Below are 19,132 nucleotides of genomic sequence, written 5' to 3' on the forward strand. Positions count from 1 at the left end.
AAGATGAGACAGACATATCAGACATTTGCATATCTTCTCATTAAGTTTGATATATTTTTATTCATTCATCTTTTAATCCAAATTGTCTTAATAGTTAATTAGTGAGTAATTTGGTGCATCTATAGATTTCTGTAGATGTAAATTCTATAGAACTGGTTGACAAACTGGCCTTACCGTGGTAGAGACTGTCAAATTATTAACTCTCTTCATCAGTAAAGGATTCAGTCATATGGTACATTGATAACATTTACTGTATTTGGCAGCAAACTTATCTAAAAAAGGTTTTAAAACACTTGGAATCATACACTTGCCAAAATTTGTACTGTAAATGGTTACAGACCAAAAATGGACCCCACACTAAAACATTGGTTCTCAACTCCAGTCCTAGAGACCCACCACTTTTTATGTCTTCTTTAATTAAAACACCAGATTCAGTTCATCAACTAATTCGAAAAGAGCTCTATGAATGAATGATGAATGATGCATTTATTTAAACATTATTGGACAGGGGTGCCCAATCCTGTTCCTGCAGATCTACGTTCCTGCAAAGTTCAGTTCCAACCCTGATCAAACACAACTGAAGCAGCTACTTAAGATCTTCAGGAGCACTTGATGATTACAGAGAGGTGTGTTGGATCAGGGTTGGATCTGAACTCTGCAGGTAGGTAGATCCTAAGTGCCCAATCCTGTTCCTAGAGATCACTTAAATCAGTGGTGTTCAAACTCTGTCCTGCAGAGTTTAGTTCCAACTTACCTTAACATACCTGCCTGGAAGTTTCCTTTATGCCTAAAAACCTTGATTAGCTGGCTCAGGTTTGTTTACTTGGGTTGGAGCTAAACTCTGCAGGACAGTGGCCCTTCAGGAGCAGGATTGGACACCCCTGACTTAAAGGCACGTCATTCTCTACGGCATGTTTCAAAATCAGCTCAAAATATAATATGTTTTTATTCATGTTTCAATTCCAGATGCTTCAACTGGTAAATTAACTGGGAGGTATAGGCATCCTGGACATCGATGAAATGTTGCTTTCTATATGTATCTACTGTCCATGTCACACCTGTCACCTGATAGCCACCAGAGGGCACTCCTCATGTCTTCTTAAACTGCATTTCCCAGGATTCATTGCCTGGACTCATTATGCTCTCATTCCTGCCACCTGTGTATGATTACCTCATTCATGTTTGCTTATTTAAAGGTGATACAGAGGATCTTTTCGTTGACTGAGAAACCAAAGACTGTTAGTGAGTTTGAAATGAGCGCACGAGTGTTTGTTTACCACCGGCATTCGCTGTGTCGTGTTAGTGGATTCATTATGTCGGACTCACCGCAGGTAACTCATAATCTGCAGTTGTTACTCCTGTCTCCTGACAAAAACATTGCATGCGGCGCCTGTGGAGTGTGGAAAGTTACTGGAGCGCGCAGTCACGCACGTCTCTCACAAGGAACGTCATGGCAGTGATTGACAAGCCAGAGGGCCAATAATCGCGGAAACGATTGGCTGATGTTTTTAAGGCCCTACCTACCTAATATTATTCCTTTCAGTGCACCTAATAATTAGTCTTTTATCAGTTAGTAAAGACAGTTTCAAGTAATAGTGCAAAAATGTATAAAACAAAACATCCTCTTTAGCACCTTTAAGCCCTGTGTGTTTTGTCAGACTTTGCAAATTCTTATTGAATGTTAGTGTTTCACTGCAATTCAGGATGTCTCCTTGGATAATCCTGTTTTCCTGTGCCTTGGACCTTTGTCGTTATCTGGATTGTTTACCCTGTAGTTTTGACCTTATGCATGTTAAATTGGCTACAATTATGGATTACACTCAAAGCTGTGTTTGGATCTCCTGGTCATGTCTCTGAACAGTACACATTACAGAGTTCACCGTTTACAGATCCAGCAGCTGAGTGAACTCCAGATCATCATGGACCTGGGGTCTCATTTATAAAACTTTGCATAGATTTCATCCTAAAAGTGTACGTATGCGCAAAAGCTAGATTTTGCGTACGCACAAAAAAAATCAGATTTATAAAACCATGCGTTCGCCACAACCTGCGCACAAATCCTTTTATAAATCCCAGTCAGCGGAATATTGTGCGTACGTGCATCTCCACACTGTCTCCTCCCTGAAATCACCATATATGGAGCTTATGATGCATAGTTTTACTATGCATAACTTCATCTGCATATCATTTCCATACATTTTCCGTTTTAGAATAAATATATCAAAATATCTATAAAAACAAAATTATATAAAATACTTAAGATAAAGGTTTTAGAATAGAGCTAATTCATTCATTTCCACTGGCCAGATAATATTTTAATAGTTTTAAACAATTCAAATGAAATTTATGCAGTTATGCTGATGAGGTGAACATATCTTTTAGGAAGTGTATAGGCTATTTTTAGTGGAAACAGACCGGCCTACTTATTTATTGCAGTGTAAATACAATCGTCTGACTCGGCGTGTCACTGACAAAGTATTTTAAAAATATACAGTGGTAACTGTTTGAAGATCCTTCACACGACATCAACACCTCCTGCAGCTGCGGTTATACAGTAAGATATTATCACTGGACCTATTCAAACTGGACAACGGACCGTTTGACCACCAGCAGTGTCTTCTATAATATCTAAGTTAAGTGTGCATCACTGATCGTCATTCTCGAAAAAATATTTTGTCATAACATCTGCAGTTTAGTTCAAAGAGGAATTATTGTGGTCCCAGCACTCCTCGCTGTCATTAAAACAGCGTGTCACTGGAAAGTGATCGAATGAAGCACATCTACTATCTCAATTCATATCACTTTTGTCTCCAGAATGTGCGCACGCACGGCTCAAAGTTTGCTTAAAGGTGCGCACATTCTCCCGTCAAGTTTGTTTTTATAGATCACAACTTTTGCATGGGAACTGGCGTACGTACGTTTCCAGCCCCATTTTGTGCGTATGCACGCTTTATAAATGAGACCCCTGGTCCATTTGATATTGTGTATTTGCTAAGAATGACAGAACACACATGGCTTATATAGGCGGAGTTAACAAGGAAATGAGACACAGCTGAATATAATCAAGCATAATGAGTCCAGGCAGTGGGTTATGGGAAATATAGTCCATGATAAAATAGCACAAGAGTTGGGAGGATTGCCTCTAGTGGAGATCATGGGCACTCTAGTAGGTGGATGTGAGTCTGAATGATTCTACAACCATTTTCCGATTGTTGGGATGATCCAGTAATGATCCAATTGGCCAAGCTTATAAAGCTTATTTGAGGAATTTCTAGGTTGTAAATCCAGAGCACTGCCCAGCCAGACACACATCTTCCCTGAGCTGATGCCACTGAAAACAATCAGGACAACGGAAAAAGATCTTCGTGGTTGACTTAAATAAAGACGATGGACTTGAAATATTAATGGCTAATAACTTTTCTTGAGCAGAATATTACAACTGGGGAAGAGAGCAACACCTCACTTCGTGCCCGCACACACTCTACTCTAGCACCTCCCCTTCACATTACCTCTTCCTCCCAGAGGACTCGACACCAAAATAAAAGTCCTTGATAGAAAATAATGTAAAACAAAACAAACAAACAAAAAAAAAAAATAGAATACAATACAATGAACATTAAACAAGCAACCTCACACTTTGTTTCTTTTCAACAGTCATATATTTAACATTTAGTACTGTTCATTGCTTACAATAATTGCTCAACACCTTTTTATGTGTACTTTTAAATATGTTTTTCTTGGTACAAACTCATTCTTGAAAATGAGGAAGAGCTGCACTTTTTTATTTGAATTTCTTAAAGTTCCTTCAAATATATGTTGATAAATGTCAAAAACAAACATCATTTTAGATAAAACTATATTAAACATTATTGAAACAAGAAAATGAAAATAGAAAACAGCAACAATATACAAGGAAATGAGAAAATGCTTAACTTTTAGAAAGAAACATTAAATCTGGATAACAGCATCTGAAGTATTAAGCATAATTCCTGCTCCCAATTGTTTTACTGATGAAAATGTTTTTACCATACATCAAAATGTGATAAAGAGGTATAAAAAAACATCAGGGCTTCACAAAAAGCATTATGCGCACAAGCACAAGATGCTGATTGGCTTAAATTCAGTCAATATTTAGTCATATCATATTAATTAATTTTGTACTCAAAATAAAATGGCTGCCATGTTTCCAGTCTGTGTTTCCCTGTCTTGTGCCATGTTTTGTAGTTCTTTGTAGTTTTTCATGTTGATTAGTTTCTCCAGGTGTTTCCTATTGGCCACTCCATCTTGTTACCTTGTTTAGCTTGTTTCCTTGTGTATATATAACCCTTGTGTTTCTCTTTTGCTTTTGTCAGTCGTTGGTGGTGTTCATGTGTTCGGTTGGGGGTTTTTGGAAAGTCTTGTTTTCTTTGCGTTTTCTGGATTTCTGCTGTCATCCTCATGTGGACTATTTGCCTGTTTCACAGTCTGGATTATCTGTTATTTGACTTTATTAAATCTGTGTGTGCACTTGGATTGGCCCTAGCCTTATCCTTGCCCATCCGTTACAATGGCATCCAATTTTAATCAACAAAAGAAGTTCAGAATTAAACCAATTATTCAGATATGTTAAAACCTAAATAACAAAAATTAATTAAAATAAAAACACATCAACCCTGCCCTTGTAAAAATGTGAGCTCTCAAAATTAGCCATATATTATTGTAATAGAAGTAGTAAATTACTAGTAGTTAATTTACCAGTTCAAGTTTATGTGTGCAGTTGTGACCTTTTGTGCAGATTTTCAATGTGTATATCTGAATAATCTCATATATTGTGTTTACTGGTGTTCATTCAGCTCAACTTCTTTTATTGAACGGCTTATAAGAAACTTATATTCTTTCTGGATTTTTTATATTCTTTCTGATCATAGTGGTGTTTTTTAATGTTTTAATTAAAATTCAAATGTTTAATTGTCATGATTCTTATTTTCTGTGTTGTCTTTACTGTTTATGAAAAAATGCAACCATTTTCCTCTGTAATTTCTTTACAAGATTAACAGTGTTTGGAGGCTGTTCAAACTTACACAGAGATAATGAGGAATCAATAAAAACCCTAAATCCAGCACAGAGGGGTTCAGTGAATGTGGAGTGAAATGTGCACAAGTGTGTGAGTGTGTGTGCATCAGAGATGCTGTAGAAGGACAGAGTGCCGACTGACCAGTCCAGATACACTCCTACTCTCTTAGAGGGGTAAGGGGCAGGAATGTCAGAGCTATTTTTGTTGTGCCAGACAGTGAAAGTGCCATCAGAGCAATCAAGACTCCAGGAATTTTCATTAAATCCAAACCTGCAATCGTCACTTCCTCCTTTCCTTCTCATTCCTTTATGTACCACTGATATAACGCCCCCCCTCCACCCACTCCATTCAGCCTCCCAGTAGCAGCGCCCTGACAGACTCTCTCTACACATAACCTGAGGAAAGTAATCAAATCTATCTGGATGATCAGGATATGGCTGTTGCTGCTCCAAACGTGTCACCTTTCTATTATCCTCAGACAGACAGAGAAGAATGTTTACTGTGTTTGGATCCAGTGTGAGATTACAGGCATCTGAACACAAGAGGAAACATTAGAGGGAACATTTTAAACAGAAAAAAGCAATGGCAAATGGTGTGTGTGTTGGTGTTCATCTAGACTTACACTTGCGTAGTCCTGCTGTAATCATGACCTCTTCAAGATGATTTACACTGTAAAAACAAAGAAATCCACTTTCTGGTTTTGTAGCTCAATAAGAACTTTATAAATATACTTTTCTATTAAAAAAACTTCCTATTCACCAAGATTTCACAAAGTCTAAGAAGCAGACACATTTAACACCGTAGCAGGAAGCCTCAGGCTAAGAACAACGCTGTTCATTGACTCAGGTGTAAATGGTTGACACCCAATAGCTCCAAGGGAAAGGCCACTTTATAATGGGAGAATGACTTATCCCAGTGCCTCTTAATTTGCCTGTAAAAGGATGGGGCTGCCGAAATAAACAGTTTGGATAGCGCAAAATGAGACGACAGCCTCCTACCATGATATAAGTCAACACGTTCTCACTCCCAACTCGTCACATACTGACTCTTAGTCAGGACCCCTCATTGTTTGGCCTCGGAAAACTTTAAATATTTGCACTTTTTGGTAACACTTTATTTTAAGGGTCCTAAATTATTCATTAGTTAATCATTAATTACTACTGTGTCCATGCTTAACATATAGTAGTGCATATTAGACATTATTTACAAAATATTAAACATTTGAAAGATCGTACTCGGTTACTAACGTAACCTCGGTTCCCTGAGATACGGAACGAGTACTGCGTATGGGGAAAGGTCTCCCTTTTTCCCCGCTGCTGAAGCCTTTTTCAATAACGCAGTGTAACTGCACCGTCATTGGTTCACTCATAGACAAGATGTTGAACCAATGACGGCGCGGCATAGCTGCGCGGCCTATGGCGACAAAGCGCGCGAATATTCCCGCCGAAATGGGCGGGGTTAAGGGCTATATAAGCAGGCGTTTCGCCATAGGATTTCAGTGTCATTCGACTGAAGCGACGACCCTGAGCCGCAGCCTCGTGGCACGGCAAGTATCGCAGTACTCGTTCCGTATCTCAGGGAACCGAGGTTACGTTAGTAACCGAGTACGTTCCCTTTCGATACTTCACTCGTACTGCGTATGGGGAACGAATTCAACCACGCCGTGCCACGGCTGGGAACGATATAGCTTGAAGTTTGGACACCTGAGAGGGGGCCAAAAAGACAAGCGAGAGGGCAAGCCCTTACCGAACCCTTGCGTTACACTTAGAGGAAATTTATTTCCATGATAGCGTGAGGCGGAGCTCATCTGAGGCCGCTAATCACACTGAAAGGACTCGAGCCTGTAAGGTCGGGACATCGAGATGGTAAAACCTGACAAAGGTGGACGGCGAAGACCAGCCGGCCGCCACACAGATGTCTTGGATGGAAACTCCGTTGGACCAAGCCCATGAGGAGGCCATCCCTCTAGTGGAGTGGGCTCTGACTCCTATGGGGCATTTGGCTCCCAGTGAGGAGTAGCACAGCGTAATAGCGTCCACTATCCACTGAGAAATGCGCTGTTTTGAGACCGGAGATCCTTTGGTGCGGCCTCCAAAACAGACAAAGAGCTGATCTGACTGTCTGAAAGACTGCGATCGCTCTATGTAGGTCCTCAATGCCCTGACAGGGCAGAGTAACTCCAGCCCTTGCTCTTCCGTCGAAGGGGGCAGAGCAGAGAGCGAGATGACCTGAGCTCTAAACGGCGTTGAGAGCACCTTAGGGACGTAGCCATGCCTGGGTTTCAGAACGACCTTAGAGTCTCCAGGCCCGAATTCGAGGCAAGCAGGGCTCACAGAGAGGGCCTGCAAATCGCCAACACGCTTAACCGAGGCCAGTGCTAACAGCAAGGCGGTTTTTAGCGTCAATGGCCTGAGGTCGACTGAGCCCATTGGTTCAAATGGGGCTCCTTTTAAAGGCCCTGAGGACCAAAGACAGGTCCCAGGAGGGAACGGTGAGGGGGCGAGGAGGATTCAATCGCCTAGCGCCCCTCAGGAAACGGATGACAAGTCCGTTTCGTCCCACTGATTGGCCAGCAATAGGAGCATGGAACGCTGCAATGGCTGCTACGTAAACCTTGAGCGTGGAAGGGGTGCGCCCCATTTCCAAGCGTTCTTGGAGGAAAGACAGTATAGAAGATACGTCACTCTCCATTGGGTCTATGTTGCGTGACGAACACCAGTCAGCAAAGACCGACCATTTCTGGTCGTAGAGGCGTCTCGTGGACGGCGCTCTAGCCTGAGAAATGGTATTTAGGACGTCCCTGGGGAGGTTAGTAGGCTCCCATCGAGGGACCAGAGGTGCAGAGCCCAGAGCTCTGGCTGTGGGTGCCAGATTGCCCTGTTCGCCTGAGAGAGGAGGTCCCGTCTCAGGGGGATCGGCCACGGGGCTCTCAGAGAGAGCTTGAACAGCTCCGAGGACCAAATCTGGTTCCTCCAGAGCGGGGCCACTAGAAGGACTCTGTGTTGGTCTTCTCTGATGCGCCTGATGACCTGAGGGATCAGGGCGATCGGAGGAAAAGCGTAAAGGAGCGTGCTGGGCCATGAATGGGCCAGAGCGTCGACCTTCTTCGAGAAAAATGTTGGGCAATGAGAGTTGTCTTCTGAGGCGAAGAGGTCTATCTTTGCCTTCCCGAAGAGCTCCCAAATCCTGAGGACAACCTGGGGATGGAGCGTCCACTCGTCGGAGGGGACGTTGCTCCGTGACAGCATATCTGCACCCAGATTGTTCCTGCCAGGAACATGAGTCGCTCTGAGCGACTGAAGCCTCGGAAGAGCCCATTCCAGTAGACGTTTCGCCAGAGCGCATAAGCGGCTGGACGAGAGACCGCCCTGGTGGTTTAAATATGACACCACTGTCATACTGTCCGATTGGACTAGAACGTGACGCCCTGTCAAATGAGCCTGAAAGAACTGAAGGGCCTTCATCACTGCTAGCATCTCTAGACAGTTGATGTGCAGAAGGCTTTGCTCTTGGCTCCATGAGCCGAAGGCCGGTCTGCCGTCGCACACAGCGCCCCAACCCGAGTCGGAGGCGTCTGTTGCTAGCACCGTCCTTCGTGAGACCGCCTGTAAGGGCACTCCGCGCTTGAACCATACAGGGTTCGTCCAAGGTTTCAGGGCTAGAAGACAGGCCTGATTGACCTTGAGGCGAAGGCGGCCGTGCCGCCAAGCGCTGGGAGGAACCCGGAAGACCCTGAGACCCAGGCATTGTAAATGGCTGAGGAGCACGGATCTGTGGTGTTCCAGCTCGACTCGCGAACGGGCTAGAATGAGCCAGTCGTCGAGATAATTCAGGACTCGGATTCCCGCCTGTCTGAGAGGGGAAAGTGCCGCGTCCATGCACTTGGTGAAAGTGCGAGGAGCCAGAGACAGCCCGAAGGGCAGGACCGTATATTGGTATGCCACTCCCTCGTATGCGAATCTCAAGAATCGTCTGTGACGAGGGGCTATCTGGATGTGAAAATACGCATCCTTCAGGTCCAGCGAGCAGAACCAGTCCTCGGGGCAGATGTGCGCGAGGATCTGTTTCAGTGTCAGCATTTTGAACTTCCGTCTCATGAGGGAATGATTCAAAAGTCTGAGATCCAGGATGGGTCTGAGACCACCATCTTTCTTGGGGACCAGAAAATAGCGGCTGTAGAAGCCTGACTCGCTTTCCGCGGGGGGAACTATTTCCACAGCTCCTTTTCTTAGCAACGTCATGACTTCGGCTCGGAGGACATGGGCGTCGTCCGGATTGACCAAAGTTTGAAGCACCCCGCCGAAGCGAGGGGGCCGGCGTGCAAACTGGAGCGAGTAACCCTGAGTTACGATCCCCATGACCCAATCTGACACATCGGGGATGGCCTGCCAAGCCTCGGCCCGAGTGGCAAGGGGTTGAATGATATCGTGTGACAGACCGCCGCTGAGGGGGTTGTACACCGAGAGTAGCGGAAGAGGAAATTTGCTCTTTTAGATGATATAAAAATTTGTTTGCCGTGAAAACGGCGTTTGGAGTGGGCACAACAGTTGTGGGCCCAGTTGTCACTTGAAACATGTTTCCCACGCCCGGATTTAAACGAGGCGGAGGGGAAAATGTTCGTGGGAGCTTTTGGGGTGGTCCGGTCGCGACGGGACGATTCCCCATCCTCTTCCTTCCTGGCAGATCAGGATGACTTCGGAGGCACCGGGTCCAGCACAATATTGGGCCGGGGTCCCTGGCGTCTCGGGAAGGGATGGCGCTTGGCAGAGCGCGAGCGCTGGCGTTGCTCCTTAGGTGGCGCTGACTGCGGTGCTGCAGGTGGAGCGGGCTTGTGCTGCTGAGCCGACGCAGTCCTGGGGCGGCTGGAAGCAGAGCTGGAGCGCTTGGGCAGGAAATGTCTCATGGCCTGAGACGATTTCTGTGCCGCTGTGAAGCGTTCAGTGAAGCCATCCACTGCAGGGCCGAAGAGACCAGAGGGAGAGACCGGGGCGTCTAAGAAGGCCGTCTTGTCATTGTCCTTGATCTCCGTCAAGTTAAGCCACAGGTGGCGCTCCAACACTACCAGGCTGGCCATGGAACGGCCGATGGCCTGAGCCGTAGCCTTCGTGGCTCGCAGGGCAAGGTCAGTAGCGCCGCGAAGGTCCTTGAAAGCCGGCGCGTCAATCCCAGACTCGTCCAGAGAGCGGAGGAGTTTGGCCTGGAAGACTTGGAATATGGCCATGGAGTGTAGCGCAGAAGCGGCCTGTCCTGCCGAAGTGTAAGCTCGACCAGCTAAGGTGGAAGTAGTCCGGCAGGGCTTGGAAGGGAGTGACCTCTTAGCTTTCCATCCCACAGCCGCGGGAGGGCAGAGGTGAGCAGCCACTGCTTCGTCAAGGGGTGGCAGGTGCTCGTATCCCTTTTCCTCGGCGCCGTCGACGGCAGTGAGGGCGGAGCGGTGCGTGGTATGAAGGCGGGCGGAGTACGGAGCGCGCCACGACTTCGTCAGCTCCTCGTGGACCTCGGGAAAAAAGGGCGCTGCTCGCTGGCGAGGGGCTTGGCGGCGGGCAGGCAGGAACCACTCGTCAAGGCGACTGCGCGACGGCTCCTCAGGTGGGGCCCAGTCGAGGTCCAGCTCTTCTACGGCTCTGGATAGGATGCGGAAGAGCTCGGCATCCATGCCCTGGCCATGTTCAATGGGCTCCAAGGGAGGCGGGGGGGCGGGATCGTCCGATTCGCCAGCCCACACTTCTGCTTCGGAAGCCGCAAGAGACATGGAGTCGTCCTGCTCGTCGTCTGTTCCACCGAATGAGACGAGGTCACTCGCTTCCGCAGAGGGACGCTGCTCAGGCCGAGAGAACAGGACGGGAGAGGGTTCCCTCGGAGGAGAGGGCGAGGCACGCGGGAGCTGGGCCGGCGTGAGCTCGCCTATCTCCTGGCGCTGGGTCGCTCTGCCCCGCTGTCTCTTCCTAGCCGGCTCGCGGGAGGAAGGAGACGGGAGGGCGCGAGCGGCGAGATCACCCTCTGTGAAGAAGGCGACCCGCGAGCGCAGGGAACTGAGACTCATGCACTCGCAGTGCGGGCATGAGTCCCCAGCGAGCACGCCGTCTGCATGGGGCTTGCCCAGGCAAGCGACGCACTCGCTGTGACCATCACAGTCGTGCAGGGGGGCCCTGCACGTGCCACACGAGTGGCGGGGCATCTGAGAAGACGCCGTTGCCGTGAAAACGGCACTTGGGTGGCTCTTTTAGAGCGGCGAGGGCCGCGGAAGCTCTAGAAGCGGTGAAAACCGCTGAAATACGCTCTTTTAGAGCGGCGTTAAGCCGCGGTGAAGCTCTCAAGACGGCGCGCCGGATGGCGGCAGGGGACACACAGGAAGCGGCCGGGAGCGGGAAGCGGGAGGCGGCGACTCGGCGACGGCGCTGACGCTGCAGTCGGAGAGGGCACCGGCGCTGTCCTCAGTCCGGCGAGTCCAGGCGAGTCCGCTGCGGGAGCCTCTTCAGACGGCGGCGAGAGCAGTCAGGAAGGCGGCGAGCTTCTCGGCTTCAGGCGGAGATCAGCGAGGAGATGATGAGGTCGTCACTGAAGGAGAAAAACACTGAAATCCTATGGCGAAACGCCTGCTTATATAGCCCTTAACCCCGCCCATTTCGGCGGGAATATTTGCGCGCTTTGTCGCCATAGGCCGCGCAGCTATGCCGCGCCGTCATTGGTTCAACAACTTGTCTATGAGTGAACCAATGACGGTGCAGTTACACTGCGTTATTGAAAAAGGCTTCAGCAGCGGGGAAAAAGGGAGACCTTTCCCCATACGCAGTACGAGTGAAGTATCGAAAGGGAAACACATTTATGCTATAAATAAACAAAAGTAACCTAGTAATTAATGATTAACTGAATTTACAGTAAACACCTTTTAGTCATTATCTACAACTTATTAAGCCATATATTATTTTTGTGTAGTGATATTTCTGTGTCATTCTATTAAGTTAACCGAACAATAAACTAGTAATTATGCTTAATTACTGGTGGTTTTGCAGCTATAAATTGCTAAAATAGTATAATAAAGACAATTTGACCCCCAAAGTGAAAGGTATATCCACATTAATTATGGCACTTATTGAGTGATATCAAAGTCCCTTTTAGCCAAGTCATTTCACTCGGCGGTCATCTTTGAAACGCCTCCCGGGCATCCAAGTGCAGCTCCTATCTCTTTGAATGGGGAAACATCAAATTCTCTAAAGCTGTTTGCCAAGCTTTCGATTAAATCATGATAAAAAACTGTATTTTTCAGGCTGGATCAAGGTAATGCACATGCGCAGTCCTAAATGCGCGTCTCTTGTGTCTCATTTCGGAGGCGCGCTTCTGACTGTTTCAATAGAAACAGGAGCTTCTAATGGCCGCTGCAGTGACGTGATGACTTTACCAATTGGCGATTGCTTCTTATTTAGAAGACGGGGCTTATTATGCCATATTGCACGTTGCACTTTCTCCTATTTATAATAATACGAGTGACGCGTCTTGTGTTATTCTATTGTCTTTGGTGATATACAAGTTTATTGACCAGAATAAGCCAATAATTAACACTCTGAGGTCTAAAAACGCGCCGGCGCGTTTTGCAGTTTTTTTTTCACATTGCAGCAAAACAGACTTAAAATACTCCGTCATTTTTTGTCATAGAGACATAAGTAATATATCAATTGAAACTATAGAATGTCTTCTTTTTTTTGTGTACACTCACAATCAAAATAAAACTTTGTGCTTTTTAAAAATAAATAAAATATACAGGGTGTGCTGTCCTGCCGTCTCCGTCTCTGCAAACATCGTTCTAAAACGTCACTAAAAGTAACTAAAATAGATGGCTTATACATGCTACATGGACATGAGAGATATGTCTTTGGAAAGCTTTAAGTGTCTACTTTTAAACAAAACAAATAAATTCTAAAACAAATATTCTCCCTTTATGTAATCAGTATAAAAGTAAAGAGAGGTACTGTTTCTCCTGTCTGACCTAATTATCTTTAATGTGTGCCCGCCCACGCGCAGAGCGCTCTATTCATAAGATAATGTGCTGAGGCGATTTATGCAAACTGTAAACGCCCCTAACAGCGTCTTAAAAAGCATCAAGTTTCATCAGATTCATTCGCTGTCCTTCGCGTTTGGAAGATGGCACACTACACAGGTGAGCAGGCTCTTCAGATGGTCCTGGACAGTGAGGAAGTTCACTCTTTCCTCGGAAGAAGAACACGACTCTGACGATGAACGTCTGCATTTTGAAGAGCGACTTGATCCAGCTGAAGATACAGTTTCTGATGAGTAAGTGATTTAGTTTTACTTAAATTATTTGACGTGTTTTTTTTTCTATATAAGCGTACATATATTTTGCCTTATATTTACATCTATCTATATAACTATATATATAACTTTATCTCATAAAAACGCTTATAAATAGAATGCTTTTCTGTTGATATAGGGCCTACTTAAATTATTTATATAAGCGTACATCTATATTTGCCTTATATTTACTTCTATCTATCTATCTATCTATCTATCTATCTATATATATATATATATATATATATATATATATATATATATATATATATATATATAACTTTATCTCATAAAAATGCTTATAAATAGAATGCTTTTCTGTTGATATACTCAAATTATTTGACGTGTTTTTTTTTTATATACAAGCGTACATCTATATTTGCCTTATATTTACATCTATCTATAAATATATATATAGCGTATCTAAGTACCGTATATGATAGGCGTGAATGTGCTAAAATATGCTTGGTTGTGAAATGCGCGAACATGTTGCTATTTGCTAAATGTGCTAACTGATATAGCAGACTGTAAACGTTTACACATTCGCACACTTTGTCCGGTAATGGCCAATTGACAGACATATACAGCATGCTTGTATACCTGTTACTTTCCTGTCAGTTATGCATAGCTAATGGTATGAGAGTATTATCTTATATGCTAATAATAACAGGGTTTTTTTTTTACATTTTTTTTTAGGAATGTGGATCCATCACTCTCACATTCACCTGCAATTCCCACTAAGGAGGGCACGCAGCAACACAGTTGAGTAAGTACACTTTTACCCACTATATGGTAGGCCTATATTGAAATCTGTAAGATTTTTCATGTTTTTAAAATAAGTTTCGTCTGCTCACCAAGGCTGCATTTATTCAATTAAAAATACAGTAAAAACAGTAATATTGTGAAATATTATTACAATTTAAAATAACTGTTTTCTATTTGAATATATTTCACAAAGTCGTTTATTCTTGTGATGTCCAGCATCATTACTCCAGTCTTCAGTGTCGCATGATCCTTCAGAAATCATTCTAATATGATGATTTGCAGCTCAAGAAACATTTATTGTTTACAATTGTTCAGAAATGTTTCATAAGTAGCAAATCATCATATTTGATGATAATATTTGATGATAATATTAATAAGATTCATATTTGATGATAATATATTTGCAGAGCTCTGTGGTGTGTCGTCACAGAAAGCAGCTCCAAAACGGACCAAAAGTGACCATGTACCGGTTCCAGGAGCAGAGCTGACATCAGATGCAAGGAATAATGCCACCGCTGGTCATCGGAACTGCATGCTTTGCAAAGTACAGCTTGGTAAAAAGGCAAGACACACCTTGGAAATGCCAGGCATGTGACATTTACTTGTGTCTTCAGTTGAACTGTTTTCAAAAATGGCGCACAGATGTGTGACTGTTCAGATTCTCTGTTCACCACCTCTCACTGACCATTGGGCTGCAAAGATTATCTATATGTGATCAAGCAGGTTATGTATAGGGTGTAAAAGTGGGCTTTTTTTTATAAACCTTACCTTTATTTGCCTGTATACACAAAAAATGTGCCTTTGACCCTAGTTTATATGTGGATTATATTGTTAACTTTATTTTAAATAAAAAAGAAAAAAAACAATGATATGTCTTGTCTTTGCATTTTCTTAGTTGACTCAGTCACATTCCTGACTGAATGGCTCATTATGCGGCTCATTAGGGGCAGGGTCTTAATCTCCCCAGGTGTAAATCACTTCATTATTCATGAAGAGTCACACCTCTTCGCATATGGCCTACCTAAACAAAAAGTGTCTTAGAAATTTAAAATCAATACAATGTTTTATGTGTCAGAGTAGGGAGGATCATTTCCACATCATTTTGAAGCAAAAACTCTACACTAAAATATACAATTCTCAAAAGTCTTGTGAAAAAACATTTAGTATGCATTTTTAGGTATTGTTTCAGTTACTTTTTTTTTTGTTTTTTCAATAACCACGCATAAACATTATTCCTTTAAAAACACAAACATGTACATACATGTTCCTCACATATTATGGTAGCCTAGTTTGTGCTGAATACAGTGTAATGACACTTTTGTCATTAATATGTTTATAACCAACTGATAAAAGCACAAATGTCAGGGCATGTCAAAACTTCTCCAGGGCCCAAAATCAGCCTCAGACTCCAGAGGGTTAAGGCTAAACTGCCATTAATACAGTACTAATAAAGGCAATTTGACCCCCTATTCTAAAATAAAAGCTAAATTCTCATTATGGCGCTTATTGAGTGATATTCAAGTTTATTGATGAGAATAAGCCAATAATTAAGGCTAAACAGCCATTACTAGACATTTTACTAGACCATTACTAGACATAGACATTTACCCCTTATTGTAAAGTAAAAGTTATATCCTCAATTAAGGCACTTATTTAATGGTCTCATTGTTATATAAGTATTAATACATAACTTTTACAGACACAAAATGTACTTTTTTTTGTACGTTTAGATCAATGGTGAAAGATAAAACATTGATGAATTGGCGACATTTAAACGCAAACATATTAGGCTTTTACAGCAGAAATGCTTAAAATATTTACAAATCTTTTATATCATAAAGATATCTGTATAATTTCCCTTTTACCATTTTATGAATAAATGTTATATCCCTAAACCCAAACATATCCATTTTATAGAGAATATAAAATGAACGTAATGGACATTAATATTTAGGAAAGTATCCCTGCTGGTAACACTTTATAATAACTGCACGCTATAAAGCATTAGTTAAGCATTAGTAAATAGTGAATTTATCACTTATAAAGCATTAATAGACATTAGTAAGCAGTTTTATTCTTGATTTATAAGCATATCTATAATGTGTTTAATAATTGTATTTTCATATTTTATTATAATCAATTTATCATTTCTAAATTAAGTATTACATTATTTACATAACAGTTATTTAGGAGTTGTCAGTGGTTCATAAGATCATTCAGGAAGTGTAAGTAAATGATTAATAAACTATTAAACATTTATTTAGACATATTATTTAGACATATCATCCCCTTGGAATTAAAAGGTTCTATCTGTGTTCTGAGCAGTTTTGAGATATTGAGCTTCAAAGATTTTGCATTCCATATAGCAAAACCTATATAGGGAACAAGTTTCTTTCAAACATGAAAAGGACAGGGATCCTAAAGCCGAGTTCAGACTGCACGATTTTAGCCCAGATTTTGGCTCGCCGACAGGTTTTGAGAAATCGCCGACAAATGCCCGAAATCACAGGCAAATCGGTGCTTGTTCACGCGAGAGACAATCACGCAGTGTGAATGAGCAAAGACGCGATGTGTGAGAGTCGCCGACCAGTCGCTGACACCCGTGAGATATTTGGCATGCTAAATATCTGGACCTGTCAGAGATTCAAAATCCTGCAGTGTGAAAAGTGTTCTGACTGAAAACTACATCGGCGATGACCGACAGCCAATGAGAGAGCAAGATACAGAGCAGCGGGAAGTTATAGACCACAATATCAGCAAGCATGGCTTCATTCACATAAACATTACAATTATATCAAACAAAAACAAAGCACAAACATTTGCTTGACCATCCAGCAGCACATTGAAAAGTTATGTATTTAGTTCCAACTGTCGTTGCAGAACACAATCCACAATCTCCCCAACCATTTCCTTCTCCATATTCTTCTTTTATTTATGTTATTTTCGCTGCAAATCAGCGCACAGGCAATTCATATTTCAAGCTTCTTGCGGGCTACTATTTTTAATAATAATCCCACCGTGTGTCTCAATCAGCTCCCTAGTTCAGTAATCAGGACACTGATCAGGGTATCGGCCACATTCACTTTCATTATATACTGATTCACGACCTAGGGAGCTAGGGAGCTGATTGAGACACAGGGCCAGTCTCACGTGAGAACTCCGGTCTTGAACGCGTGATATCGCGTTGTTTCCTTGTCACGTCTCGCGCGTGTTTGGTTGTGAAACGTAGTTTGTGCGCCAGACAGAGTTGTCGGCGATTCTTCCCATTGTAAAGTCATACAGTGTGAAACCTTCTATCGCCGATCCATCGTGCAGTTTGAACACAGCAGCGACTGAATGCTGGCCTAGATAGTCATGCAGTGTGAAAAGAACAGTGACCCGACTACTTTGAAAATCGTGCAATCTGAACTCGGCTTAAATATATTTTAAATATACAATATCAAAGTCCTCTCAAATTTGTAAATGGGGATTTTTGTAATGGGTCAAACGCAGATAGAACCTTCTAATTCTTCTTCTAAAAAAAAAACCTTTTCGCTTGGAATTATAAGGAAAATTATACATTTTCAAGAAACCACTTATAATTTAAGCAAACTAAATTAGTGTTGTAACAATGTGTTGACATGCATGAGAAAGTTCAATTTATTGGTTTTTATGACATTTATTTCATATTTCAAAAAAAAAAAAAAATATTGTTCAAGTTAAGAATAAAAGGCCATGCTAAATCTTTTGTCTAGTGCAGATATTAAATTTAGGTAGGAATATGATAGGTAATTTAACACATTATTGCAGGAACCATTTAAGTTTAAGTTTCCTTTTCTTTAGACACAAAACAGCTACCGTAATACATCTGAGCAGGACTTTATTCCACAGAAAGAGGGACAGGTAAAATGGCTTTCTCTCTAGACATTAGTATGGCTGAAATGACATGCAAACATTTATTGTTGTAATTAAGACCCCATTAATACATTATTTACTATTTACTTTAAGCCTTAATATTGTAAAATTTAAGACTTTTTAAAACTAAAAAACTGCAAGAAAACAGACAATGCTTCAGCAAAGGTGATAAACACTGAAAAATGTTTCACTGACTATATATAAATAAAAATATTTTACATTTAAAATATTTAAATTATTAAAAGTTTTTACAACTCAGTTTTTACCATCAATATAAAATTTAACATTTCATTTCACTTAATCTAGTATACACTTTGATCCAGTATGCCATAGCGTAGAGGTTTATAGCTACATACAGCTCAAGGTACACAGGATGGATCAAGGTTAAAACATAACCTAATATATACATAACTTTCCCTCGTATGACAATGACTGGAAATAAGCAAATAGACTACAAAACCCGAACCTATCCTTTTAATAGCGGTGCTGGCTGCTGGTCTTTCTTTCTTTCTCTTTCTTTCTTTCTTTCTTTCTTTCTTTCTTTCTTTCTTTCTTTCTTTCTTTCTTTCTTTCTTTCTTTCTTTCTTTCTTTCTTTCTTTCTTTCTTTCTTTCTTTCTTTCTTTCTTTCTTTTTCCTTTTTAAATTTGGACCTTGAATCTGTAATAAAAGATTGATTGATTGATTGATTGATTGATTGATTGATTGATTGATTGATTGATTGATTGACGAACGCGTGGTGTCTAACTGAAAACAACTTCTCAGCAACAGATACAACAAAACACACAAAAAGTAATGTAATTCCCTGGAATTTGGGCTGCTGTTATTGACAAGATCATAAATAAAATAGTCGATCATGAGGTTTCTAATAAACATCACATTGTGTGAAATTATTTCGTCTTCTCTTCACCATTTTAGCGTTTATCTGAACTCTCTTCTGCTATCGTGGCAATATAACAAAGAACGCTGATCCTGATTGGTCCTCATGTGTGCATCGGAAGTGCTGAGTAGGTCATGCAGATAGAACTTTATAGAACCAAGTTAGAGTGCGACTTTGTAGATAAAACCTTTTTGTTTTCTAAAAAAAAAGTACCAAAATGTACACAACTTAAAAA

The 19,132-nt window shown here is 42.2% G+C and overlaps 1 protein-coding gene across 1 annotated transcript in view; it reads right to left on the reverse strand.

Moving 5' to 3' along the window:
- Positions 1–3,996: 3,996 nt before the first annotated feature.
- Positions 3,997–19,132, reverse strand: part of LOC137009725 (protein NLRC3-like) — a 40,084-nt gene continuing 24,948 nt past the window's right edge. Inside the window, exons 10-11 of the mRNA XM_067372179.1 lie at positions 5,676–5,722; positions 3,997–5,585 (exon numbers count right to left, since the gene is read on the reverse strand). Coding sequence (XP_067228280.1) covers positions 4,978–5,585; positions 5,676–5,722 — 655 coding nt within the window. The 3' untranslated portion in view covers positions 3,997–4,977. The remainder of the gene's footprint in view (positions 5,586–5,675; positions 5,723–19,132) is intronic.

Source organism: Chanodichthys erythropterus, chromosome 20, assembly GCF_024489055.1.
Source record: "Chanodichthys erythropterus isolate Z2021 chromosome 20, ASM2448905v1, whole genome shotgun sequence".
NCBI classification, from domain to species: domain Eukaryota; kingdom Metazoa; phylum Chordata; class Actinopteri; order Cypriniformes; family Xenocyprididae; genus Chanodichthys; species Chanodichthys erythropterus.